General features: G+C 46.3%; 1 protein-coding gene across 2 annotated transcripts; it reads right to left on the bottom strand.

Moving 5' to 3' along the window:
• Window positions 1–464: 464 nt before the first annotated feature.
• Window positions 465–26,911, bottom strand: LOC144672595 (glycerol-3-phosphate dehydrogenase [NAD(+)], cytoplasmic-like). Of its 2 annotated transcripts, none has more exons than XR_013574120.1 (8): window positions 26,458–26,911; window positions 12,409–12,586; window positions 9,144–9,284; window positions 8,393–8,531; window positions 7,209–7,321; window positions 5,242–5,475; window positions 3,500–3,626; window positions 465–1,565 (listed from the first exon to the last, which is right to left on the bottom strand). XR_013574120.1 is itself a non-coding variant. In XM_078534418.1 (8 exons), exons 1-8 carry the CDS (start codon window positions 26,499–26,501, stop codon window positions 1,469–1,471), a joined length of 1,053 nt encoding a protein of 350 aa, XP_078390544.1. In that variant the 5' UTR covers window positions 26,502–26,911; the 3' UTR covers window positions 465–1,468. The 2 variants fall into 2 exon arrangements, 1 of the variants encoding a protein (XP_078390544.1); XM_078534418.1 differs by having other exon boundaries at window positions 3,500–3,606.

Below are 26,911 nucleotides of genomic sequence, written 5' to 3'. Positions count from 1 at the left end.
GGTGGGGTGGGGGGAAGGAATCGAAAAAGGCTAAAAGGTAGAAATAAAACAATGGATGGAAATACATTTAAAAATAATGGAAATAGGTGGGAAAAGAAAAATCTCTATAAATTATTGGAAAAAACAAAAAGGAGGGGGAAGAATCGGAAAGGGGGTGGGGATGGAGGAGGGAGTTCAAGATCTAAAATTGTTGAATTCAATATTCAGTCCGGAAGGCTGTAAAGTGCCTAGTCGGAAGATGAGGTGCTGTTCCTCCAATTTGCATTGAGCTTCACTGGAACAATGCAGCAAGCCAAGGACGGACATGTGGGCATGAGAGTAGGGTGGAGTGTTGAAATGGCAAGCGACAGGGAGATCTGGGTAATGCTTGCGGACAGACTGAAGGTGTTCTGCAAAGCGGTCACCCAGTCTGCATTTGGTCTCTCCAATGTAGAGGAAACTGCATTGGGAGCAACGAATGCTGGTTCAGGATTTACTTTGCCTGAATTAGGTCCCATTCACAAACTGGCCACACAGATCGATTGTGCAAGATTCCGCCAATGGCACTGCTTAGGAGAGGCTCTTCAGGCTGTGCTTGTTTCCTCCAGGTTACTCACAGGCAGAGGACTGGACAGTCTTATAAAAATGCTTCATTCTGGCGATTTAACCCACTATCAGCTACTCCGCTGCCGGTCTCACTGCAGACTGGAATAAATGGAAATACACTGCATTTGAGAACAATACTTTCATGGAGGTCAAGCGCCCATGTGGAAGAAGTCAATGGTTTTAGCCACTGATCTTATGGAGCTCACGAACAAATGGGATGTTGGATAAATGGAATTCAAAGTTGAGTGACTGACCAAATTGTTCCTCATTCATGGCAGTTAAAAGTTGACAAGTGAATAGGTTTGTTTGGTGTTCATCTTGTTCTAGCACATGAATCTCCTCTGATTCAGCACTGAGTTGAGGGCCCTGGATGACTGTCAACATACATAAAACCTTGTGCACAGTCTGCACTCATTTTGTAGGAGTTTCAAAACATAAGCAATGAAGATAAAAAATGAACAAAACTGCACCAGGTTACCACTCTTAACGGATACGTGAAAGAAAAACAAATAGCTGCGTTCTATTATGCTGCTCGATTGTGTCAGTTCCTGGAAGATTTGAGTTGATTGTGCAAATAAATTTTAGCAGAAATTTGAAGCCTAGCCTAGCCAGCGCAACTGCAAGCACATTTTGGAGCAATTTTCTCATGGCATCCAAAGTGGGAACTCTATCCCCAAACACACACATTCATAGAAATATACATACATAAAACTACGGAGACAACTTGCCACTTTCCACACAAGTGAATGCAAGATTTGCCGACACTTTAGTGCATGACGCAAACATTGCTTTGACACTTTCTGCCAATTAAACTGTGTCTGATCGTTTAGAAGTAGATGAAATCTCAGTGAGGTCCGGAACAGGTCCCTTTAAGTTGAGTTAATTACTTGTGTTCTGGGTGGTCTTGGAGGCACTGGACAAATTCTGAGACTGGCTTGTGTTCATAACAGATTTGGTACACAGCAGTGAACAGAGGGAATCTAGAAAGGAACAAAGGATTAACACAATCAAAGGGGTCATGGTAGCATAGTGGTTATGTTACTGGACTAGTTATCCAGAGGCCTGGATTAATGATCTAGGAGACATCAATTAATGATCTAGAGACCCTAAATTCAAACCCCACCAGGGAATTTAAATTCAATTAATAAATATGGAAATTAAAAGCTAGTGTTAGTAATAACCATGATCCTAATTGTAAAAACCCATCTGATCTCCTTTAAGGAAGAAAATCTGCCATCCTTCCCCGGTCTGGCCTACATGTGACTCTTGACTGCCCTCTGAAGTAGCATAGCAAGTCACTCATAGAACGGTTGTGGCACAGGTAGTGGCCATTTGGCCTCGTGTTCTCTGCAAAAGCAATTCAGATAGTACCTTTTCCCTATAACCCTGCAAATCTTTTCTCTTCAGATAATTAGCCAATTCCCTTTTGAAAGCCACGACTGAATCTGCCTCCACCACACTCTCAGGCCGTGCATTCCTGACCCTAACCACTCGCTGCGTGAAAAAGGTTCTTTTGCCGATCATTTTAAATCGGAGTCCTCTGGTACTTGACCCTTCAACCAATGAACAGTTTCTCCCCATTGACTCCGATTGATTCATGATTTTGAGATTGCATTCAGGAAGGCGGTTTCTGAAGAGCGATTAAGGATGGCCTTCCAACAAAGCTCACATTCCATGAATAACATCATTAAAGGCACTCCAAAGACAGTTGTAAAATGACAGTGACCTTTCACTGTTGGAACTTGGCTCGAATTGATGGAGTGAATGTTTCTTCTGGCTGTGTGTGTGTCTTCAGGAGTTTGGGAGTCAATTCAGCCTACAGCACTAAACTGGCACCAATTTGGCATAAATTGGTACTAAGTGGGTCATTTCACTCACAGGCTGGTTGTAATAGGAAATGGAAAAGTGTTAACACTGGTGTAGTATAGGGTGCCCATCTGACATTACACATTATTGTAATGTCACACTATTGGGGCAGTGCAGAGGGAGTTTTATTCTGCATTCAATGAGATTATGCATGAGCGGGTAGCGGTTTTGCAGATATTGGGTCTCCAAAATGCCACGTGTTCCATTTCCCACTACTAACATCCTTCCCCCTGATGAGTGCAAAGTTCACATAAAAAAATGGCGTAGGTCATGGAGATAGAAAACCATAGCATCCTCTTCAACACACTGCAAGGAAGAAGTGGCAATTTCTCCAACGTTTCTATTCCACTTTCCCCAGGAAAGGCAAAAGACAAACTTGCCTTTCTCTACTGGTGCCAATGGGTCACTTGGTTGCCACGTCAGTCCTGGCCCAGTGGATCGCACTCATGCCTCTGAGTCAGAAGGTCAAGTCTCACGCCAGAGACATAATCTAGGTTGACACACCCTGGTGCAGTAGTGAGGGAATGCTGCACTCTCGGAGGTGCCGTCTTGGACATGAGATGTTCAACCCAGGCCCCTCTCAGGTGGATGTAAAAGATCCCACGGCACTGTTTCAAAGCAGAGCAGAGCAGGCCAATATTTATCTCGCTGGCAGGAGGGTCAGGAACCAGGAGACACAGCACTGGCAAAACAACTGGGGTGGTGGGGATTGAGGAAGATTTGTATTTTTTTTAAACACATTGAGTTGACCTGACAGGGCAGCAAGAAGCAAATTCAATCGTAACTTTAAAAACGGACTTGAAAAGGGAAAAAAAAAATCTGTTGGGCCGTGGGGAAGGAGCAGGGGAAAGGGACTAGCTGGTCTACCAAAGAGTCAGCACAGGCGCGATGGGCTGAATGGCCTCCTTGTGTGCTGCACGGGTTCTGCAGAACAGATAACTACACGCCTTTTTTTTTGGGTGTTATGAAGCAAAGGCTGCCCATGGATGAATAAAAGGGGTGGTCTCCCGGTGAATGTATGTGTGAAGTGCGCCTCTAGAACACTTACTTGTTGGCCAGGTTTTGAAGCTTTAAAGTGCGATTGATCTCGAAAGCTGTTTGCGGTCCCTGTAGCTTCTGTCCATTCAGCATCTCGTGCTCCAGCTGTTCAATAGACTGAGGAAGGATACAAGAATCTGTCATGAATTTAGAAACAAATTAATTCAGGTCAACCGTGTGATTTTCTTTCGAGTTAAGTGAGCACCTTGTCTGGTTCCATGATGTGTCGGAATCGGGACAGACACAATTGGCTTCGGTGCCTGTTAATTAGGGTGGTGGAGAGGACTGGTCCACAGCTCCGGATCTGGTGGAGTTCCCCTGTGGCTTTTGCTGGGAATGTGTGGCATAGGAACTTGAGCCTGCACCGTCATTCAATTCAATGGCTGATTGGTATCTCAACCCCAGGTCCCTGAACACCTGCTACCCCTATCTTCAAGAGAGGGGTCAATAGATTGCTGGATGTTAAGGGAATTGAGGGATAATGTGAGAAGGTGGAGTTGAGGTAAATCAGCCATGATCATGTTGGATGACAGGACAGGCTCGACGGGCCAAACGGCCTACTCCAGCGTCCGTTTCTTACGTTCTTATATTCGACAAACAATCGGACGAGGGTTGGATTGGGTTATGTTCTGATGGGTCCCAGCCCCCTTCTCAGTCTGGGACAATTACTGTCGACAACTACTGGAGAACAGCCATTTGAGTGAGGCGCTGATGGGCCGCTGGCACCCATGAAATTGCGGCCCTCAGGGTTAGGCAGTGCCTCAGCAAAAACAGCTTTGCCATTTCAAAGGGATGTTATATCCATATCAATAGAGGCGGCAGAGCGTGTGGGGAGTGGGGCACCTTCTGTCGGGGGAGGGTCCTCCATCTCCAGAGTGCAAAATAAAATAAAATCACAACCACAAAATCACAACAGGAACAGCAGCATCGTGGTTATGTTACTGGACTAGTAATCCAGAGGCCTGGACTAATGATCTTGGGATATGAGTTCAAATTTCACCACAGCAGATATGGGAGTTTTCATTCAATCAAATTAAATAAAACTCTATGGTATTACTGGGTTGTCATTAAAAACCCATCTGGTTCACTAATGTCCTTTAGGGAAGGAAATCTGCCGCCCTTACCTGGTCCGGCCTACATGTGACTCCAGGCCCACAGCTAATGTGGTTGACTCTGAAATGGCCTAGCAAGCAACTCAGTTCAAGGGCAACTAGGAATGGGCAATAAATGCTGGCCTTGCCAGTAATGCCCACATCCCGTGAATGAACAAAGAAAAATAAGAGATGCAGAAATTCTAAGCTCATGATTATTAGTGCTAACACTCCTAATCTGCCCTTAAGTAGGAGGCCCCATCTATTGTGGCCTACAGCCAAGGCCATGATCGAGGGCCTACGTTAGGCCAGGGTCCCTGGGCCAAGAAGGAGGAAAATCAACCACAGTGCCCACTATCAAATGCCATCTCGGGTCATTATGACACAGGAGGCCATTTGGCCCATCGAGTCCATGTTGGCAGCATCAGGTAAGCATGCGAACAGCCAGTCGACATTCACTGCTGGCTCATGTTTGAAGAATGGCCACTTGGATGAGGCACCCAAGAGCGGCTGGAGCCTACGGACTGGGGTGCCAGCAGAATGTGGTGTCTGCAGAAGAGAAGGGGATTTGCGTCATTCTTAACGTAGTTACCAACTGTAAGGTCAAAGCTCGGAGGTGGGGTGGGGTCGAGGGACACGGCTGTTCAGTGATTTCCCCCACCTTTCCTGTTACTGTGAAGGCCTCTGCGATTTTCCTGTTGCGGCCTCCATAGCAGGTCGCAATGAGGTCTGCCACCCCGCAGCTCTCGAGGAAGGTCGAGCACAGCACCGGGCCCTTGCAGTGCAGCCTTGCAAAGGCAATCATCTCCATCAGCCCCAGCCGGATCACAGCAGCCTTCGTGTTGTCTCCGTAGCCCAGCCCGTCACTGAATCCGGCCCCGACAGCAACCACATTCTAAAACAGGGGAAACAGGAGCGAGAGCAGGCTGCACGTTAGCAAACGTTCAGATAAACAGAACGGGGCAAACAGCCTGAATAACCCACCATTCCAGTGAACCACTGATCAAACTGGTCAAGTAATCCAAAAGAAAGAAAAACTCGCATTTACGTGAGATCTTACAGAGCCTCAGCACATCCCAAAGTGCTTTACAGCCAGTGGCTCACTTTGAAAGTATTATGTTATGTCATCAAACCTAGCAGCCGATTTAGACACAGCAAGGTTCTAAAAACAGCGACTTACAGAACCAACTTATCTGTCTCTTTTGGTGTCTTTGGCTGTTTATATTTGTTCATGTTAGTGTGCTCGTTTATTCTCGATTAAGGGATGATTGTTGGCAAGGACACCAAGAACTCAGCTGCCAGTAGGGGCCATGGGATCTCCTCCCTCCACCTGAGAGAGCAAACAGGGTCTGGGTTTAACATCTGCTGTAAAAGATGGCACCTCTGACAGTGCAGCACTCCCTCACTACTGCATTGGATGTCAGCCTACGTTTATTTGTCCTCGAGCGCTAGGGTGGGATTTCAATGGACAACCTTCTGGCTCAGAGGCAAGAGTGGGGCCAACTGAGCCATGCTGACTTAGGTCAGGTTAAAGTCCATCATCTCCAATGGCTGCTGGCCACCGAGATAACTTTCCTCACGAAAAGGGAAGGGCAAGCTCTGGGTGTCTGGGAGGGGGTCTTTCCCACCCAGCAGGCAATCTTTGTCTCAGTGGCTGTTCCAGGTTACCAGCTTCAGCTATTTTGCTTGTGAATAATTTACGGTGGAAGGAAAACAGATCACAGCTCAGTAACAAAGTTCAGTGGGAAATCTGCAACTATGTCTGGGCTGCATTCTTAACGAAGGGACCTGGGCCATAGCCATTTTGCCACCACCTAAACTCTTCCCCTCTATGCCAGGGAAGTGAGCCCACAGTTGATTTTAAGCCCATCCCCCACCCCTCGTCTCAACAGTCCAGGTCAGTGGCCAAATTTGGGAGCTTTACAGTCTGTCAAATTTAGTACTCAATTCATCTACTTAAAGCATTGAGGAGGAGTGACCACTTACAGGCACTTTTTAAAGAAAGAGGCTTTGTCCCATGATTCTTGCACTGTGCCGTCTTAGTGAATCCTAAGAAACAACAAGCTTGAATTTACGTAGCATCTCAGGACCTCCCAAAGCACTTTACCGCCAATGAAGTACTTTTTGAAGTGTGCTCACTGTTGTAATGCAGGAAACACAGCAGCCAATTTGCGCACAGCAAGCTCCCACAAACAGCAATGTGACAATGACCAGGCAATCTGTTTTTGTGATGACAGTTGAGGGGTACATATTGGCCAGGGCACCAGGGAGAACTCCCCCCTCCTCCTCTTTCAATTGTGCCTTGGGATCTTTTAAGTTCACCTGACAGGGCCTCAGTTTAACACCTCACCCGACAAACCACATCTCCGGCAGCTCAGCGTCCCCTCAGGTCTGAAGCTTTGTGCTCAAACCTCTGGAGTAGGACTCGAACCCAAAGGGATGAGAGTGCTGCCCACTGAATCACAGTTGGCACCTTGCCCGCTCTAAAGTTTGTGCTTTTGAAATATAATCACTGTTTTCCCAAACAGTAGATGGTCGAATTTGCAGGAGTAACACACAATCGCAAAATTCAAAGTTAAAATAATCCTCAAAATGAGCAGGTAAACCATGTGTGAGAGCTTCACCTACCTTTAAGGCCCCACAGATCTCCACGGTATCTGCCTCCTCTACCACCCTGATCCTGAAGTTTTGAGTCTGCAGCAGTTCTTTTAAAACCTTCCCATGTGCAATGTTGGTAGCTCCTATTCAGTAGAAGAGGTCAGGCAAAGTTCAGTCATAAAGATAAACATCGCCTGAGCCCACATCACATTGTAGTTTATATTCCAGGAGTATGTTTACACAGTGTGAACCTAAGTCATATATCTTGAGCACCGTGGCCAGTTCTAGTCACCATTATGTAAAGGCCTTGAGAACAGTTCCGGTCGCCGAGACCGATCCCTTAACGTGAGAGGAGAGACTGCGCAATTCAATCTTAAAAGAAGGCAACCTCAAAATTTAATATGCAGAAGATAAATCTGAAACATAAGAAATAGGAGCAGGAGTAGACCATTCGGCCCCTCGAGCCTGCTCTGCCATTCAATACGATCATGGCTGATCTTGGGCTTCAACCCCACTTTCCCGCCCGCTCCCCATATCCCTTAATTCCCTGAAAGACCAAAAATCTGTCTATCCCAGCCTTAAATATATTCAATGGTGGAGCATCCACAATCCTCTGAGGTAGAGAATTCCAAAGATTCACAACCCTTTGAGTGAAGAAATTTCTCCTTATCTCAGTCCTAAATGATTGGCCCCTTATCCTGAGACTGTGCCCCCATGTTCTAGATTCCCCAGCCAGGGGGAACAATCTCTCAGTATCCACCCTGTCAAACCCCTTCATAACCTTGAAACATAACATGGTAAACCACACGAGCAGAACAAGGTCTGACATCAGGGAGCTCTTTATCACAGCAAGTGATCAACACATGGAATGGACAGGGCAGTAGATGACAAATCATTCAACAGGCAGCTGGGTGCAGTGAAGGGGCAACTGTGGGGCGTTCCAGGTGGATGAGCTAAGACAGGTCCAATGGTCATCCTCAGCTGCGTCTTGTCTTATGCCTCTTTACCAGTGGAGATGATGTCTCCACCAGCCCCCTCTTCCCCTCACAACCTTGTTGCCATGGCTGAGGCCAGATAGTGTTTGGGTGCAGGCATCATAGGTACCAGCATAGTGGCCCACCATGTTATATCATTGTAGGTTTCAGCTCCCATGCCCCATCCCTGTGTACACAGCACACCCTCTGGATGAGTAGTAGATGACTATGAGGCATTACCAATGGTGGACTCGCAGAATTTCTCAGCCGCTACTTCGCTGGCCAGATTGGCTCCCATCAGCACGCTAACTTCAATCCCAAGGGTTTCCCGGATTATATCAGAGATCAGCTTCAGGCCATCCAGTCCGACGTCAATACCCTGCAGCAAATAACATTGAAGACCTTGATTTTATGACTGTATTTGCAGGATCCAATGGAAAGATTAAACAGAAGAAGGACAGATTAAACAGCCCATTATTATAGTACTGTACAGTTTTTTTTTTATATATTTGTTCTTGGGATGTGGGCTTCGTTGGCTGGGCCAGCATTTATTTCCCATCCCTAATTGCCCTTGAGAAGGTGGTGGTGAGCTGCCTCCTTGAACCGCTGCAGTCCATGTGGTGTAGGTACACCCACTGTGCTGTTAGAGAGGGAGTTCCAGGATTTTGACCCAGCGACAGTGAAGGAACAGTGATATATTTCCAAGTCAGGATGGTAAGTGACTTGGAAGGGAACTTGCAGGCGGTGGTGTTCCCATGTGTCTGCTGCTCTTGTCCTTCTGTGGGTTTGGAAGGGGCCACCAAAGGAGCCTTGGTGAGTTGCTGTATGCCATGGGTAAGGAAAAGAGAAATAGATGGGTGTTGGGGAGGGGGTGGGAAAGGGTGGAAGAAAGAGTGTTGCGGGGTGGGTGGGCGGGCGGGGAAAGAGGGTGCAAGGATGGAGAGGGGAATGAAAAGAAGGCCCTGCGTATAATTGCAGGGTCACACTGTACCTTGATAAGAGAGACTCCAATAGAGGAAGGCTTGATGTGACCTTTCAACTCATCACAGGTCCGTCTGATGAACTGGTGAGGCACGACAAACACCAAGATATCAGCATCACTTGCTGCATCCAGTAGCTCGGGTACCGCAACCTAAACAGGTTGGATAACAAATATCAGCAAAGAGAACTTAACACCCAGGCCAGGCAAATATGTACAAAACAGACGGGATCCAGGGGTGGCTTAAATGGGGCATTGTCCAAATACGACAAAAATGACACAATCGTCTAATTTATCCAGCTATCCTAGCCTCAACTGAACTGAGCCCTTTCAGGATTTAATGGAAATGTTCAGTGTTTCCTAGTCAGCTCTGCTGCCATCTCAGGTGTCCACTGACAGGTATACAAATTGAGAAAAGGTCCTTCAGGGGATCGAACCTGTCCTCCCCACAGGCCGCAGGTCATTCCATGATGGGCTGCCGAGAGGAAGCAACTTCTTCAAAGTTTCCCCTTGCCTCCCGAAGGCCGGGCAAGTGCTTTGGGAGAATTATCTGGAGGCTTCAGTTCTTGAACCAGCCAATGACAAAAAGGAAATGAACAGCAGGGTATCGTTTACATCTCCAGTTCAATGTTCTAGCCTGGGCTCAAACTCAAAACTTGGCTTCAGTCAACGGACAACCTGTACCGGGAGAACAGCCTGTTTTTACAGGGGAGGTTTGAGGTTTTATTAATGGGGTCTTGAATTTTTTGTGTATTTTTTGCCTGATTCCAAAGTGCTTAGATGTGGCTCAGTTGTCGGTTATAGCACTCCCAGTATTATTTGATTATGATCCGTCCCTCCCTGCTTTCCTATAAAGACACTTCTCCATCTCCATTGCATCTTCTCTGATGACTCCATTTTCTGTACCAGCCCTTTAACCTTGGCAAAGATTTCCCTTGAACCCTTGACAATATCTGCCCCATTTTCTGTGCTCCTGCTCTCAGCCCTCCCTTCAATGACAACAGGATCCCATTCATCTTCAACTTTACCCATTCACTAGATCATCTTCCACTATCTCTGGCACCTGGAGAGCCTTATGATTCCACAACTAAATCAGTCTCCCCCTTCCCTCTCTGCTATCCAGAGATGCTTTTCCTTCAGGAGAGATGGGAAGAACGTCGACAAAATTGGCACAGTCCATCCTGCAGGATTTCCCATCATCCTCAGCACTAACAACTTGCATTTATATAGTGCCTTTAACATGGTCAAACAATACAAGGTGCTTCACAGGGGCATTATCAGGCAAAGTTTGACACCGAACCACATATTAGGTCAGATGACCAAAAGCTTGATCAAAGGGTAGGTTTTAAGGAGAATCTTAAAGGTGGAAAGCGAGGTTTTGGAGGGAACTCCAAAGCTTAGGGCCTAGGCAACTGAAGACATGGCTACCATTGGTGGAGTGATTAAAATTGGGGTTGCTGTTATGGCACAGTCGATAGTAAATGTTCAGCTGCTCAAATCCCAAAGGGAAACTTGAAACAACTGCCACAACTTGTTTTGCAATTTGTATGAATTTTGAGATGCGTGCCTTGAATTCAGTAGTAATAAGACCACCAAGTCTTATAGGTTTCTTACAAAACTAGATTAAACCTTTATAAATAGAAATGATTTTAAGTACACACATAGATCTACAAATTACTCCTATGATAATTTCTAAATCCTCTAGTTAATCGAACTCCCAGTTACACTTTTGTTAAGGCAACAGTAAGGCACAGAGATTTTAAAAGACCCAGGTAAAGAAACATGATACCCTGAACAATCCAATTCGAAGTGAGTTTCCTTAACTTCAGTTCATTGTAGACAGCAGCTTGAGGCACAGATGCTGAAGGCTTTTCACATTTGTTAGATCTTAGAATTCCTTTCCTTGCACACAACCTTCTTTCCTTTATCCATATTTTCCCCATTGAATTCAAATTCCCATTGTTTCACTATGTCTTTGGACTTTGCCTTTCTGATAATAAAAATCTCTCTCAAGATTCTCACCAATGTTACCAGTAATCTTTGGGAAAAATAAACACACTGTTGCTTGACTCCTCCTGGCTATGTAAACATTTCACCCCTTCCTTTGAATCAATCTAGTTTGGTTTATTTAAAAATGCAAAGGTTCCCTTTACACCTATGTTTACCTACTTAACATTTCAAACCTTGCTTATCTTCTGACACATCAAAGCCTTCAGACCAGCTGCCTTTAATTCAATTAAGTACACACATAGACACACACACACACACACACACACATAGACACACACACACACACACACACACATAGACACAGGCCTCATTATTACTCTACTTTACAATAAATCCCAATAACATTTTGACAATTATTAAATCTTCCTGACAGATGCTCAAGAGGTCAGAATTGGAGGAGCACAAAAACCTTGTGGCGGGGGTGGGGTCATGGGACTAGAGGAGGATACAGAGATAGGGAGGGCTGAGGCCATGGAGGGATTTGAATTTAGGGATGAAAATTTTATAAATTGAGGTGCTATTGTAATGGGAGTCAATGTGGGTCAGCAAGCATTGGGGTAAGAGGGATTTGGCGTGGATTAGGATTTGGGCAGCAATGTTTTAGATGAGTTTAAGTTTAGGAAGGATGGAAGATGGGGGGCCAACCTGGAGAGCATTGGAATAGTCGAGTCTTGAGGCTGCAAAGGCTTGGGTGAAGGTTTCAGTAACAGACGGTCTGAAGCAATGTTGCGTCGGTGGTCTTGGTGGTGGTGCAGACATTTGGGCAGAAGCTTGGCTCAGGGTCAAACAGGGCGCTGAGGTTGTGAACAAACTGGTTCAGTAACTGAATCCAAGAGTCATTCCCTGGACTTTCTTAACCCCAGGTGGTGTCCAAATTTTGGCTCCATGGCTATTACCAGGCCCCAAGCCCTGATAATCCATCCAGGAATCCAAGACAACTCAATATTACTTGTCCTGAGTTTTGTTTATTTGCCTATTTGAATTTTATAAGTTCCAATTTAGGATTTGTGGAGGTTTACAAAGGGCTGTTCTTAACAGCTCACTAGTGGATAAATCCTAAATTATAACCACAGGATCTGATACTGAGATAAAAGCTAATTAATGTATTAATTAATACACGTATTGAAACAATTCCACATGGCCTCCCAGGCTCCATACTGGTCACCAAAGTGTTCAAGAGAGAGAGAAAAATATACCTGGGGTCCCCGATTACCTCTCCCCTCTTCTAACCAGTTATTCTCTCGAGTCAAAGATGAAGAACACTCACCACGTTGGCTGGCAGCTTGTATCCAGGCAGGTACTTCACGTTCTCATGGTCTGTGTTTATAATTTCTGTTAGTTTCCTGCCGTTTACCATCTCTTCAAACACCCACATGCTAACAGTGCTGTCAAATGTCTTACTTTTGGCCGCATTCTCTCCAACTATTTTTCCGATGACTGATCCCCTGTGGGGGGGCGGGAAAGGGAAAATGTTGTCAGAAAACAGCTCAAATTTATGAAGGAACAAAAGAAGAAATAACTTGCATTTACATAGCGCCTTTCACAACTTCAGGACCATCCCAAACTGCTTTACAGCTAGCGACGTACTTCTAAAATGTAGTCGCTGTTGTAATTTGGGGCGTAGCAAGATCCCAAAGGCAATGAAATAAACAACCAAGTCTTCTGTTCATAGTGATGTTGATTGAGGCCAAACATTAACTAGGTCACCGGGAAAATATTTGGACTAGTGCCATGGGTTCTTTCACATCCATCTGAGAGGGCAAGGGGGGCCTCAGTTTAAGGTCCCAATCAAAGGGCAGTACCTCTGACAGTGCAACAATCTCTCAGTGCTGCACTGGGGTGTTAACCTGGATTGTGTGCTCAAGTCTCTGGAGTGGTTCCTGAACTCATAGCCTTCTGATTCAGAAGCGAGCATACTAGCCATTGAGCCTAGGCCCGGCCCCTTCAAACTGCGCTGATGCTGAAAAGCAGGACACTGTTCGGAGTGCTTCTCTGAAATGTCCATCCTCATCTGACAACCCTTTAAAAATTGTGGAATCTCATGAAGTGACACTCAGAGGTGAAGAGCCGGTTTGACAGAGGAATAAGAGTGGTTTCATCGAGGCACTGTTTCTCTCTCCAGATGCTGCCGACCTGCATTTTCTGTTTTTATTCCAGGTTTCTAGCATTTGCAGTGTTTTGCCTATTTGCATCGATCGATTCTTTTGGTTGGGTAAGGGTATTAAAGGACCAAGGCAGGTGGATGGAGTTAAGATACAGATCAGGCATGATCTATTCTAACTGAATGGTGGAGCAGCATGGCCTACCTACTAACAATTTATATTGATTATTAGAAGCTCCTCTCTTTGGCTTGGTGGATTAAGGCCGAACGTGGTGCTGAATCAAGAGCGATCAGGAAAAGTCACAGGTTCGAGGCTGAGTTAGCTCAATGATGGGGGTGAGATGCAGATGTGCTGGAGGAGGGTCGTGTGGAGCATAAACACCAGCATTGGCTAGTTGGGCTGAATGGCCTGTTTCTGTGCTGTAGATACTTTAATGTACCCTCCGAGCGCAACTTGAGCTGTCAACTTGACAGCCTGTCTCATGGTACCTGAAACTGGAATTTGCAGCGGGCAGCATCAACCAATGCCCTCTGCCCCGACTCTGCTCCTGGGCAAAAGTGGAAGGTGCTTGTTGCACAACTCCTTGAGTGGCACAAATAGTGGGGACAGGCACAATTGCAAACACCAGGCAAGAGTGCACCTCACTGTGTTGGAAAACATTCAGAAGCCAGCGATCCAACTGAATGTTGCTATTGTGGCGTCTTCCGTACGGACACATGATGTAATTCAACTTACCTGCCCCCTGTTTCGGTTTCACATTTGTCACTTATGTTCACTGCGGCTGTGTAACCGCGCCCATTTGTCAGTGAGGAGCATGTGACGGACAAGCTATTTACCGCACAACAGAATTGAGTTGGTCCTTCCCCACAGGACAATACCCATAAGACATAGGAGCAGAAATTAGGCCATTCGGCCCATCGAGTCTGCTCCGCCATTCAATCATGGCTGTTAAGTTTCTTAACCCCATTTTCCCGCCTTCTCCCCGTAACCTTTGATCCCCTTACCACTCAAGAACCTATCTATCTCGGTCTTAAATACACTCAATGACCTGGCCTCCACAGCCTTCTGTGGCAATGAATTCCATAGATTTACCACTCTCTAGCTAAAGAAGTTTCTCCTCATCTCTGTTCTAAAAGGTCTTCCCTTTACTCTGAGGCTGTGCCCTCGGGTCCTAGTCTCTCCTACTAATGGAAACATCTTCCCCACGTCCACTCTATCCAGGCCTTTCAGTATTCTGTAAGTTTCAATCAGATCCCCCCTCATCCTTCTAAACTCCATCGAGTATAGACCCAGAGTCCTCAAACATTCCTCATATGTTAAGCCTTTCATTCCTGGGATCGTTCTCGTGAACCTCCTCTGGACCCTCTCCAGGGCCAGAACATCCTTTCTGAGATACGGGGCCCAAAATTGCTCACAATATTCTAAATGTGGTCTGACCAGAGCCTTATAAAGCCTCAGCAGCACATCCCTGCTTTTATATTCTAGTCCTCTCGAAATAAATCCCCAGTAATGACTGTTAATGAATAGCAATGAACTGGTTTTAAAAGAGTCAATCCCAAAGCGCATGAAGGGTTAACACGGAACTGGTTTTGACTTCATCAGGCTGTGGCCTTTAATGAGGTAAAGTTGCGCCATTTTTTTGAAACGGAGCTCGTTTCATTTTGATAAACCAAATTTGCAAACCAACCTTTTTAAAAGCTTATTCATCTGAAATATTGAATAAATTAAGTCAAAAGGACAAAGTAACCGGGTGGAATTGTCTGGTCCCATTAGTGGTGGGTGATGGGGGGAGGGGGGCGGGAGACACAATAGGGCAAAAAGGCCAAAAATCAGTTTTCCGCAGTTGTGAAACCAGTTTGTAATTGTCTGCTGCACCCGTCAATGGCAGGGCCGCGATTCCCGCTATCACTGTATGTCAGGAACCTCATTTCAATACTTTAATCCCTGCTCGCCGGAATCATGTCAAATTTACCGCCCATGTCCGTGTGGCTTCAGAACACCGGCTTCACCACTGCCTTTAAAAGGTGTGCACCCGAAGAGCTGAACTCTGAGGGGAACTCGGAGGTGAGTGCACACAGCCTTGCACAGCGCTCGAGAGCATCGCCTATAGGACATCGAGAAAGAGGCGCCGCACATTCACAGCGGGGGCACAGGCAAGTCACTTTTTCCCGGCTGGCTTTCAGTGCGGTGCCAGGACAAGGGCTCCAGTGCGGGTCAGACCGGGCGAGGGGGTGCGGGTGGGGGGCAAGGCAGCACAGACTGAAGGAAAGACTCAAGCACATGCCAGGGTGGGGGTGGAGGGAGGGGGAGTGAGGGAAGTGGCCATGCGCTTGGAAACACTTGTCAAAAGTGACCATTCCTCTGCAGCGGAGACCATTCAGCTGCAGCTCCATTGACTTGGGAGTCGGGCCTCTGCCCACTCAAGCAACTCAAAGGCATGAAAAGTGCCACCAAATGCCCCAGAACCTTTCACCCCTCGGACGCAGGCTGCAAATGAATGTGTGTTTCAGGGGGCAGCAGAACAATTGGCCGACTGGGCAGGTTGTAGAATCCCCTTGTGAAAGGCGACCATGGTGCAGTCACTGGTGAAGACGCTCACAGCCCCTGCACTGTCTTTATTCAGGTTTGGGCCAGTATCCATCATGGTTCGAGCTAACAGCGCAGCCTCGCAGTATGGGTTAGGAGAATGCCTGCACCTGACCTGAAAACACAGTATGCAGTCTAATGGCCAAAGCTGCTGCCAATCGGTCAGGTGGAGTGGGGCGGAGGTGGATGGGGTTTTGGAGAGCCAATGAGCACACTATACACTGGCCATCCAAGTGCTGGCCAGCGCTCTCCTGCATGTGTGAAGGGGCCTTCAGATTTAACCAAGAGAGGTTCTTAGGACACATATGCAAACCCACACGTCTCTCTCTTTGATCCTGGAGGAGGAGAACATCAGGATCATGGAGCCTGGTGATTTAGCGATATGCCTGATGGCTTACAGGGAGCAGAGAAGAAGAAGAGGAGAGTGGCAGAGAAGCCTGACTCAGCAAAGGGAGGAGCACCTCCCTCAAGATGAAGGTGTGGCAGGGCCTGCTGTGCACGCAGCTGAAGATCCACAGACAGCCGTCGCTCGTAGGCACCTCGCTAGACCCAGGGTCTATAGACAGCGCCTGTCATTCCTACAGATGACTGAGCACCAGTGTCGCTGAAGACTGCACATGTCTAGGGAACTGTTCGGTCACATGTGCCACCTGCTGTAGGATTTGGTGCCACAGGGACATGGAGGGCATCCACCGCCAGTGGCCATGAAAGTGACCGTGGCTGCGACCACCACAAACGCATCCTGCAGGTCTGCGCACGATTCCCAGGGAGTGTCCATGACTCCTACATCCTCAGCAGGTCTCAGATCCCTGACATCGTCCAGGGTCCACAAAGGCTGCAGGGTTGGCTGCTTGGGGACAAGGGCTACCCACAGAGGACGTGGCTGATGATGCCCATGTGCCAGCCTCAGACTGCAGCAGAGCGACGCTATAACGAGGCACATGCTGCAACCCGGACTTTGGTGGATCAGACGATTGGCATCTTGAAAATGAGGTTCCGGTGCCTCGACAGGTCCGATGGAGACTGCAGTTCAGTCCCCAGAGGGTGTCACGCATCTTCGTAGCTTGTTGTGTACCACACAGCCTGGCACTGAAACAGGGGGAGGACCAGGCTGAAGAGCAGATGGAAGAACTGCACGTCTCCTCCGATGAGGAGGGCATGACAGTGATGAAGTCCTCGAGGGTGAAGATGCCGGCGATGAGGCCATCGCACTGGCCAGACAAGGCAGGCGTGCTCAGGAGGCCCTCATAGCTGCTAGATTCACGGAGGATGATGTGAGATACAATGAGGACAGTCCTGACATCCTCACCTTGCACCTGTGAACATTTGACTCCTGTGTGGCTGATGGCAGCGCACATACCCTCAGTGTTCAGGCTCATGTCATGGAGATGCAGTGGAGGCCCTAGAAGTCACTAGATTCCAGGGGGATGATGACAACATGCAGTGAGGGCACTCCGTAGATCTTCACATGGCCTCTGTGAATGTCTGGCTTCTGTCTGGCCAAGGGCAGATCACTTGCGCTCTGTGATCAGGGTCATATCATGGAGATGCAGCCATGAAACTTTAAATGCACCTAATCCTTTGTCAGCCTTCAGCACCTGAGCCCTTCAGGAGCACAGAGTCACTGGTCACAGATGCTGAGGTGATGGGGGCCAGCCCCACCTTAAAGGTGCTGAGAGCACACAGAGAGAATGAGAAAACCCTGTGGCGCCTGCCCACAATATTCTGGCAGCAATGACCAGCACCATCGAGGTGCAGGCATCAGTAATGTGTCCAGTGAGTGTGAGGCTGGACCATCACTTTGGTCTGAAGGTTACACATTGCACAGGGAAGAGGCCCTGGACTGAGACACCTGCCTTTATCTTGTGCAGGAACCAAGGTTTCACATCTGAGTGACATGAATGCTGCTCATCAGAACAAGGTGCCATAGGCAAGGAAACATTATTACAATAGTGAACAGTATATACAAGTGATTAACACCCATGCCCAGGCTGTGCAACTAGGTGTCAGCTGTGGCTCAGTTCATAGCACCCTCGCCTTTGAATCAGAAGGTTGTGGGTTCATGTCCCACTCCCGGAAAACCAAGAACTGTGAATGTACTCGAAAGAGTTACAATCTGTGACTGTTGATAACTCGAAAGAGTTACACCTTCTTAACCTTCCTAATCCTGCCACTACTTCTTGGTGCTCCCTGGACATCCACAGTGGAAGTGGAGGCAGCCTGCTGACTGTCTGTGATGACTTTGGCAGGCATCCTCTGGAGGGCCGAGACCTGGAGGGCCCCGGCCTGCTTTCGGAGTCCTTCTGTGTGGCAGTTGCACCCTCCACGGCCTGTGGAGCTGGAGCTGCTGGGGTCACAGGAAGAGGGGATTCGGATGGGCAGGACACTCCCGGAGTCACCTAGGTGGATGGCCCCAGGGTGAGCACCTGCTGACCCTCCTCCCTATGGGTGCCCGAGGGCCCCTGGCTGACTCCTTGAGAAGGAGGGGAAGCTGGAGTGAGCTTGAGATGCCCCACCCCCTCTCACGTTGACACTGATGGATGCCTGTAAGTGCCTCAGTGATGGAGTGCAGCTCCTGCAGCAGCGCAGGTTCGATGTCCTGGACCAAGGTCTCCATGGCGTCCGCCATCCTACCAGTGTTGACCTTGATGCGTTGGCATGCTGACGCTATCACCCCAGACTGAAGGTAGATGGACTCCCCCTCCATTGTGCCTTGCAATCTGAGGAGTGCAGTAGACATCCTTTCCTGATGTTCCCGAGCTTGTCTTTGCAGCTCCAGCAACTGAGGTATGACTGAGTCCAGAGGCTCCTCATCTGACTCGGACTCAGCAGATTTCTGGCCTCCAGCAGTCCTCCGAGTGCCAGAAACCTGGGAAGTCCCTGCCTCTGCCTGCTGTGGATCAGACAGTGCTATGTGCTCACCAGATTGTGACCCCGAGGCTATTCTAGAACTAGGTCCCACCAATGTGTGTGGCTCTGCGCTGGTGGAGGGTGTGGGTGAGCGCTGTGATGGGTCTTCAATTAAGGTGTCATCAGATACTTCTTCAGAGGTGTCTTCGGGGCTTGAGTCGAGGATCTGGCTCATGGTCCCCCTCGGCTGCTTCCCAGATGTGCCTGTCAAAGCAAGGAGAGATAATCAGTGCACGTCAGGGGACTGTGGAACAGGGGAACTCACTCACAGCTTGGTTGTCTGATGGATGTTGCACTGCTGGATCCTCACTTGGTTGAGCACCGCTGACCTCACCGTCAGCACAGGAACGGTCCAGATCCTCGCTGGCCAGCTGGATGGCTCTGTTTTCAAAGTCTGTGAGGACCTTGATGTCAGGCATTCCTCCACCAGTCTGCGACCTCTCCCTTTTGTTGTGTGCCAGCTTGTCCTGCATCAATACAAATGGAGAGAGTGTAAGCAGGATTCCTGCCAGGCCAGATGAGAAGGATGCCTGGCATGTGCGGGTGGTGAGTGGTGCCATGGACGGGATGAGGATACGATCTGTCGGGCAGATGAAGGTGTGTGTGAGAGAGTGCATGGTGATGGCCCTTGAACTGGCAGTGAGTGAGATCCCTGTGGATGTGTGATGGGTTTGTGAGTGTGTGAGTTGAGAGTGATGAGAACAGTGACTTACCCTAGCGGAACGGAGGAGATCATTCATCCTCTTGTGGCACTGGGTGTCTGTCCTCTTTTGCAGGGTGTTGGCACTGACCACCACTGCCACCGTCTCCCATGCTGGATTTGTCACCTTGCTTGCTGGTCTTTGCCCAGAGCTGGGGTAGAGGACTTCACAGTGGGCCTCCACTGCATCCAGTAGGTGCCCGAGGGAGGCATCGCTAAATTTGGGGGCAGCATGTTTCCTCCCTTTGGCAGCCATGACTTTGCAGCAGCTTCTGATCCCTTTGGGAGAGCTAGCTCTGTGCAGGGGCACTCTTTAAATATCGCGCCCAGATCACTGACAGCCTGAGGGGACGGCGGGGCGGGTGAATCAGAGGTCACCCCACCAGTGACCCAGCGCATTTCCCGGGAATGCATAATGAATGAGGCGCCAGGATTGGGACGATACAGCGCGAAGACCCGCCATTGCGGCCAGCGGGTAAAACGTCCTTTCTCCTGCCCGCAGTCACACTTTGTGCAAATCTGGGACAATTCTGCCCTATGTCTGCAAAGTGATCATAGAACTGGAACTGCGATAAGGAAACCAAGTTGAAAAATTGCAACACTCCTGGGCAATTTTTATGACAGTGACAGTATCAACAAGATCCCCATCAAGTGGAGAAAAGGATTATCAACCAAACCAAAGCAATAAAACCAATTGCCCCTTCCTGTTGGATTACCTCCATATCACCTCGTTGTCAAGTACCCTGGGTTTCTCAGCACTGGCTGAGGTTTAAAGTTACCCAACCAAGGGGTCACTGCCCCCACACACTGTAATAAACCGTTTACTTGCCTCACTCACCCAACATAGTCATGGCTCTTGAACTTGTAGAGATTCCGTTCTGAACCTTTAAATTAGAAAGTTCTGGTTTCAAGGCCCAAGCCACAGACTTGAGCAAAAAACCAAGACTGACACTGGAGTGCGGTGCTAAAAGAGCACTGCAGTGTCATAGGCACTGTCTTTGGAATGACACGTGGCACTATTTCGAAGAAGAGCAGGGCAGTTCTCCCTGGTGTCCTGGCCAGGGAGAACTCAATCCCTCAGTCAACATCACAAAAAGCAGATTATCTGGTCATTATCACATTGCTGTTTGTGGGAGCTTGCTGTGCGTAAATTGGCTGCCGTGTTTCCTGCATTACAACAGTGACTACACTTCAAAAAGTACAAAAATGTTAACTCTGCTTTTTTCTCTCTCCACAGATGCTGTTTGACCTGCTGAGTTTTTCCAGCATTTTCTGTTTATGCTTCAAAAGTACCTCATTGGCTACAATGTGCTTATTTTGAGATTGTGAAAAGCACTATAGAAATGCAAGCATTTTTTTTCTAGAGTTCCAGGCCCCGCCCTGTGCAGACAGTGGATCATTTCACCAGTTTAATCCTCTTAATGTGATTACAATATTTTACTTGCTTTATTTAATTGGATCACTATTCAGTGGCATTACCACAGTGCGCACACAAAACAAACTATCGAAGTCACTGGCTAGCAATCACAAATTAAAAAATTCTGCATGGTTTTTCTCACATCTTCACTGAGGCAAATTTTAGTCCACACCCCCCACCTCCTGCCTCCTCCCCCTCCCCTCCCCCCAAGTTGTAACAAGTTCAGAAATAGATCTCAAAGAGAAACCCTCTAGCAAGTCGTGGTGTGTTAGAAGTCTGCAGTACGAGATTAAAATGTGGAGGAAGCGGTGTTGGTGGGGAGACACGCACAGTGGATTTCACAGTTAAATCTTTGATATAGCCTTCCAGCAGCTGGGACTGAGACTTGAAAGATTCATTACCATTCTATTTTGAAACCAGATACAAGTAGATGAAAGTTGGATAACAGAAGTCTAAAGTACTGCAGCGACTTTGATCTCTGTATGTTCTGATTCCAAATGGGAGGGCAAAAAGAAGTGACAAAAGAAAATATATACAGAAATTTGTGAATCTTCAGCACGCTCAGTGTCATTCAAAACACTTTTCAAGTTACCACAAGCTTTTTGACAAAGGCACCACTTGCTGGACTTTCTGTGTTGCTTTTGAAAACAAATGCAAAATAATGGTCATCAAGGGCCAGCAACCAAAGACAGAGTTCGACAGTCCATACTCAAACGCAGAGCACAGTGGGCATGGTGTCCATATTGGGTACTGTTTGATTTTATAAACTGATGAATGTCTAAAATGATGAGATTATATGGTCCTTTTTTTTTCAAGAAAAGAATCCCCTAATTCCCACCCTCTGCCAAACTGTGGGCACTGGTGCATTCAGTTCTACTAATGTCAGCGCCTGATGGCACCTCACCCAAGATACTAGTTTCCATGTATAATGAGTGCTAACCATTCAACCATGGGAGGCAGCAGTCCAGTTCTCACCTAACTGTTGCAAAGACACACACAAACATACATGCACACACTCAAACACGGTTTGACAGATAGCAATCGGAAGCATGAATCTTGGCGAATAGGTTTCCCTTTTCAAACTCTGGGACGTTGAGGACAATTGCAATGTCTTTAATGCTGTCTCTCATTTCATTCTATGTTTTGCCCTCTCCACATTCCCCTTTTCATTCCAGCTCGGATTAATCACTGTTTGGTCGTTTGAGTATTGCTGAAAAAAAGAGACATGCTGTCGAAGCTTTTTGTCTTGCACTCATCAGGACAGATGCAAGAATGTCAAATTTCAAAGGGAGCAACAATTTACACTGCATGAGAAAAGAGTGCTGATTGGTTGGCAAGTCGGTTCTGGTTGAGGCATTGCCATGGAGAATGCACCAGAGAGCTAATGTCCCCCATGCTTTTGCTTAATTCAAAAAATCACTACTTGTAGATGATGAAATTGCTGTTAGGCAAAATATTAATTCTTCTGCAACAAACACATTGCACCTTATCTGATTGTACACGGTGAACTGTGAACAGGGCTGCAAAAAGCCATTTGCCATACTTTAAATAGGAGGAATCTTTTTGCAGTGTTCTCTAGCATGCTTCAGATGCCGACCTGATCACTGACATTTAAAGCACTGAATTGAAAGTCTAACTGTTGGTGAGTAACTAGCACATGATTTCCTGTCTCTAAAACGCTGGCCCAGCTGAAGCAGCTAGTTAAGCATGGGCACTAGGTCACCTAGAACTATTTACGTCCAGAGAAGAGTGCACAGTGGTAGAAAAGAAGGGGGAGAGGGACAAAAAGAAACTGAGGGACATAGGGGAAGCGTGGAAAAGTGGAGTTGAGGTAGATCGCATTGAATGGCAAAGCAGGCTCAAGGGGCCGAATGGCCTACTCCTACTGCTTATGTTCTGATGCAAAAAGTGGCATTGATATTACATTGGACCCAAAAGCTATGGCAGTCGCTGTTCAGTACCATTCCTTATTCCAAATAACTATAGTCTCTACGTACACCCAAATTCACAACATTTAAAAAGCCAATGACACTGCAAAACCTACGTGGAGTTTAGAAGGTTAAAGGGTGATTTGATCAAAGGTTGAAATGTTAAGGGGAACGGGGTAGATAGAGAGAAACTATTTTTGCTGGCTGGGGAGCTGAGGACGGGGGGGTAGAGTCTAAAAATTAGAACCAGACATTTCATGAGTGAAATTAGGAAACACTTCCCCACACAAAGGTTGGTAGATGTTTGGAACTCCCTCCCACAAATGGCAGTTGATGCTAGATCAATTGCTCATTTTAAATCTGAGATTGTTACAGAATTGGGAAAAAGCGGGTACATGGGGTCAAGTCACAGATCAGCCATGATTTCATTGAATAGTGGAACAGGTTCGAGGGGCTGAATGGCCTCCTCCCGTACCTATTGATGAAAGGATTTTGCTGAATCATTTACACCAGGCTGTAGTAAACCATTGGGGCACATTTCCAAGTTGCAGGCCATCTGGAGCACTTGCTCAGTTGTCAGCACAGTACCTCAGGAAGGGAACACAATGTAGATTAACCATAATAATACCAGGGGCTAAAAGGGCTTAATTATGAGGACAGGTTGTGTAAATTTGATTGTTTAGAAGGTTTAGAGATGATCTAATTGAGGTGTTTCAGATGATAAATGGGGTTTGATAAAATCTATACAGGCAAACTATTTCTCCTCATGCAGGAGTCCAGAACAAGGGGGCATAACCTTAAAACTTGAGCTAGGCTGTTCAGGGGCGAAATCAGAAAGAGCTTCTTCACACAAAGGGTGATGGAAATCTGGAACTCTTGCCCCCCAAAAAGCTGTGGATGCTAATGGTCAACTGAATTGTGCAAGTCAGATTGATATAATTGTGTTGGGGAGTTTAAGAATAAGGGGTCTCCCATTTAATATGGAGATAAGAAGATTTTTTTTCACTCAGAGGGTTGTGAGTCTTTGGAACTCTCTTCCCCAGAGAGTGGTGGAGGAAGGGTCATTGATACATCTTTAATAATAGCTTCTAACATGTTCCCTATGACAGATGTTAAGCTAACTGGCCTGTAGTTTCCTGCTTTCTGTCTCCCTCCCTTTTTGAATAAAGGAGTTACATTTGCTATTTTCCAATCTAATGGAACCTTCTCTGAATCCAGGGAGTTTTGGAAAATTAAAACCAACGCATCAACTATCTCACTAGCCACTTCTTTCAAGACCCCTGGGTGAAGTTGATCAGGGCCCAGGGATTTGTCAGCCCACAGCTCCAACAATTTGTTCAATACCACTTCCCTGGTGATTGTAATTTTCCCGAGTTCCTCCCTCCCTTCCTTTTCCTGTTTTACAGCTATTTCTGGGATGTTACTTTTATCCTCTATGGTGAAGACCAATCTAAAATACCAGTTCAATTCATCTGCCATCTCTTTATTTTCCATTATTAATTCCCCAGGCTCACTTTCTATAGGGCCAATGCTCACTTTAACTCTTTTCTTATTTAAATATCTATAGAAATTCTTACTGTCTTTATATTTCTAGCTAGCTTCCTCTCATAGTCTAATTTTTCCCTCCTTATTAATTTTTTTTGTCATTCTTTGCTTTTCTTTATATTCTTTCCAATCTTCTGACCTTACACCCATCCTTGCACAATTATATGCTTTTTCTTTAAGTTTGACACTATCTTTAACTTTTTAGTTAACCACAGATGGTGGGCCCTCCCCTTGGAATTTTTCTTTCTCATTGGAATGTGTCTATTCTGCCTATTTTAAAATATCCCTTTAAAAGTCCGCCACTACATCTCTAATGACCTATCCCTTAACCTCATTTGCCAGTTCACTTTCACTAGCTCTGTTTTCATGCCCTCATAATTGCCCTTATTTAAGTTTAAAATATTAGTTTCAGACTCACTCTTCTCTCCCTCAAACTGAATGTAAAATTCAATCATATTATGATCGCTACTACCTCGGGGTGCCTTCACTATGAGGTTATCAATTAATTCCATCTCATTGCACAATACCAGGTCTAGTATAGCCTGCTCTCTGGTTGTCTCCAGAACGTGCTGTTCTAAGAAACTATTCCAAAAGCATTCTATGAACTGATCTTTGCTACCTTTGCCCATCTGATTTTTCCAATCTTTACATAGATTAAAATCCCCATGATTATCATTGTACCCTTCCAACAAGCTCCAATTATCTCTTCCTTTATACTCCGTCCTACTGTGTAGTTACAATTAGGTGCCCTGTACACCACTCCCACAAGTGACTCCTTGCCTTTATCATTTCTCAGCTCAACCCAAACTGCTTCTACATCCTGGTTTCCTGAACTTAGGTCATTCCTCTCTAATGCGCTAATATCATCATTAATTAACAGAGCCACCCCTCCACCTTTTCCTAACTTCCTGTCCTTCCTAAATGTCACATACCCTTCAATATTCAGGTCCCAACCTATTTCATCCTGTAGCTATGTCTCTATAATGGCTATCAGATCATACTTATTTATTTCTATTTGAGCTATCAGTTCAACTGTTTGGTTTCAAACGCTACGTACATTTCAATTCAGAGCCTTCAGTTTTGTCCTTTTATTATTTTTGTAACGTCTCACCTTACCTGATTTATTCAGGTTTCTACTCTCTATCCCTTCCTGTCACATTATGGTTATCATTTCCCATATTAGTACCTTTATCTCTTGCCTTGTCTCTACTCTTTGGTTTACCACAACTTTCCAAACTTGATCCCTTGCCCCCATTATTTAGCTTAAAGCCCGTTCTACTTCCCTAGTTACGCAGCTCACTAGGCAAAACACTTCTTGTCAGGTCATGTATTATTTGGGAACATATAACCAAATAAGAGCTATAAAATGCAATGGTATTCAGCCAGTGCACTAATGGAGATAAATATTCTAATTATTCCCTGAAATTTTGTATCTTATCATAACAAATCTTTCTGGATTTATACAGTGCAAAAACGGTAACATTGATCAGTATTTAACTGGCGAATGTCAGCTTTATCTTAGTGATATGTTATAATGTGCATTCTAAATGCACAGAAAAATCTTACATCTTTTTTACTGCATAAACCAGTACTCATTTTATTAAAGACAAAATATGCTGGAAATCTGAAACAAAAACAAAAAATGCTGGAAAAACTGAGCAGGTCTGACAGCATCTGTGGGGAGAAAGACAGCATTTCGAATCGGTATGACTTCTTCAGAGCTAAAGGGAAGTTGAAACAGTATATATTTCACCACATTTCTACTTCCCTTTAGCTCTAAGAGTCATACGGACTTGAACCGTTAAGTCATTTTGTTAATGTGCCAGATCAAGGAACATTAAACACACTTGCTTGAAATTACAGGGCTACAAATGTAAGTTACAGTTGCAAGCAGGGACTGACTCATCATAAATATAAAAACAAAAAAACTACTGCGGATGCTGGAAATCCAAAACAAAAACAGAATTACCCGGAAAAACTCAGCAGGTCTGGCAGCATCGGTGGAGAAGAAAAGAGTTGACGTTTCGAGTCCACAGGGTCAACTCTTTTCTTCTCCGCCGATGCTGCCAGACCTGCTGAGTTTTTCCAGGTAATTCTGTTTTTGTTTTGACTGACTCATCATACCTACCAGTTGCCAGATCCAATGATACAGACTTTAATAGGAGGAGCCATGGTCTCTGCTGCTGTTGCTTTGGGAAATGGGAGCTGAGGACGCTGTACACTCTACCGCTGTTCTCTTGCTCTGCAGCTCAAACCGAGACACTTTTAAGGACTTGGCACTTTTCAGCCACGTGTTCTCACCGGGGCTAAACAAATCGCTCCCACCTCCAACTCGCTCATTGGCTGGTTTTGGCCCAAACCGCTTGTTCCATTGTTCAGCAATGCAGAATCGTGACAACTTTTATTTACAACCGCAGCTTTCAGGCAGTCATCCCAAAACGTACAGGGAAAGGACTCGAATCCTGAAATCTCCTTACCACCAAACAATAAGCCTGGCTAGATTTCAGATCCCGTGAAAATATATATTGGAGCAAATTAATTCCAAGTTAAAGGCTTCGCAATTCTGTTCTAAAAAGATCTAG

The sequence above is a fragment of the Cetorhinus maximus genome, chromosome X (genome assembly GCF_964194155.1).
Source record: "Cetorhinus maximus chromosome X, sCetMax3.hap1.1, whole genome shotgun sequence".
Classification (NCBI taxonomy): Eukaryota; Metazoa; Chordata; class Chondrichthyes; order Lamniformes; family Cetorhinidae; genus Cetorhinus; species Cetorhinus maximus.
The sequence above is the reverse complement of the archived record's forward strand: the minus strand, read 5'-3'. Positions and strand labels throughout refer to the sequence as shown.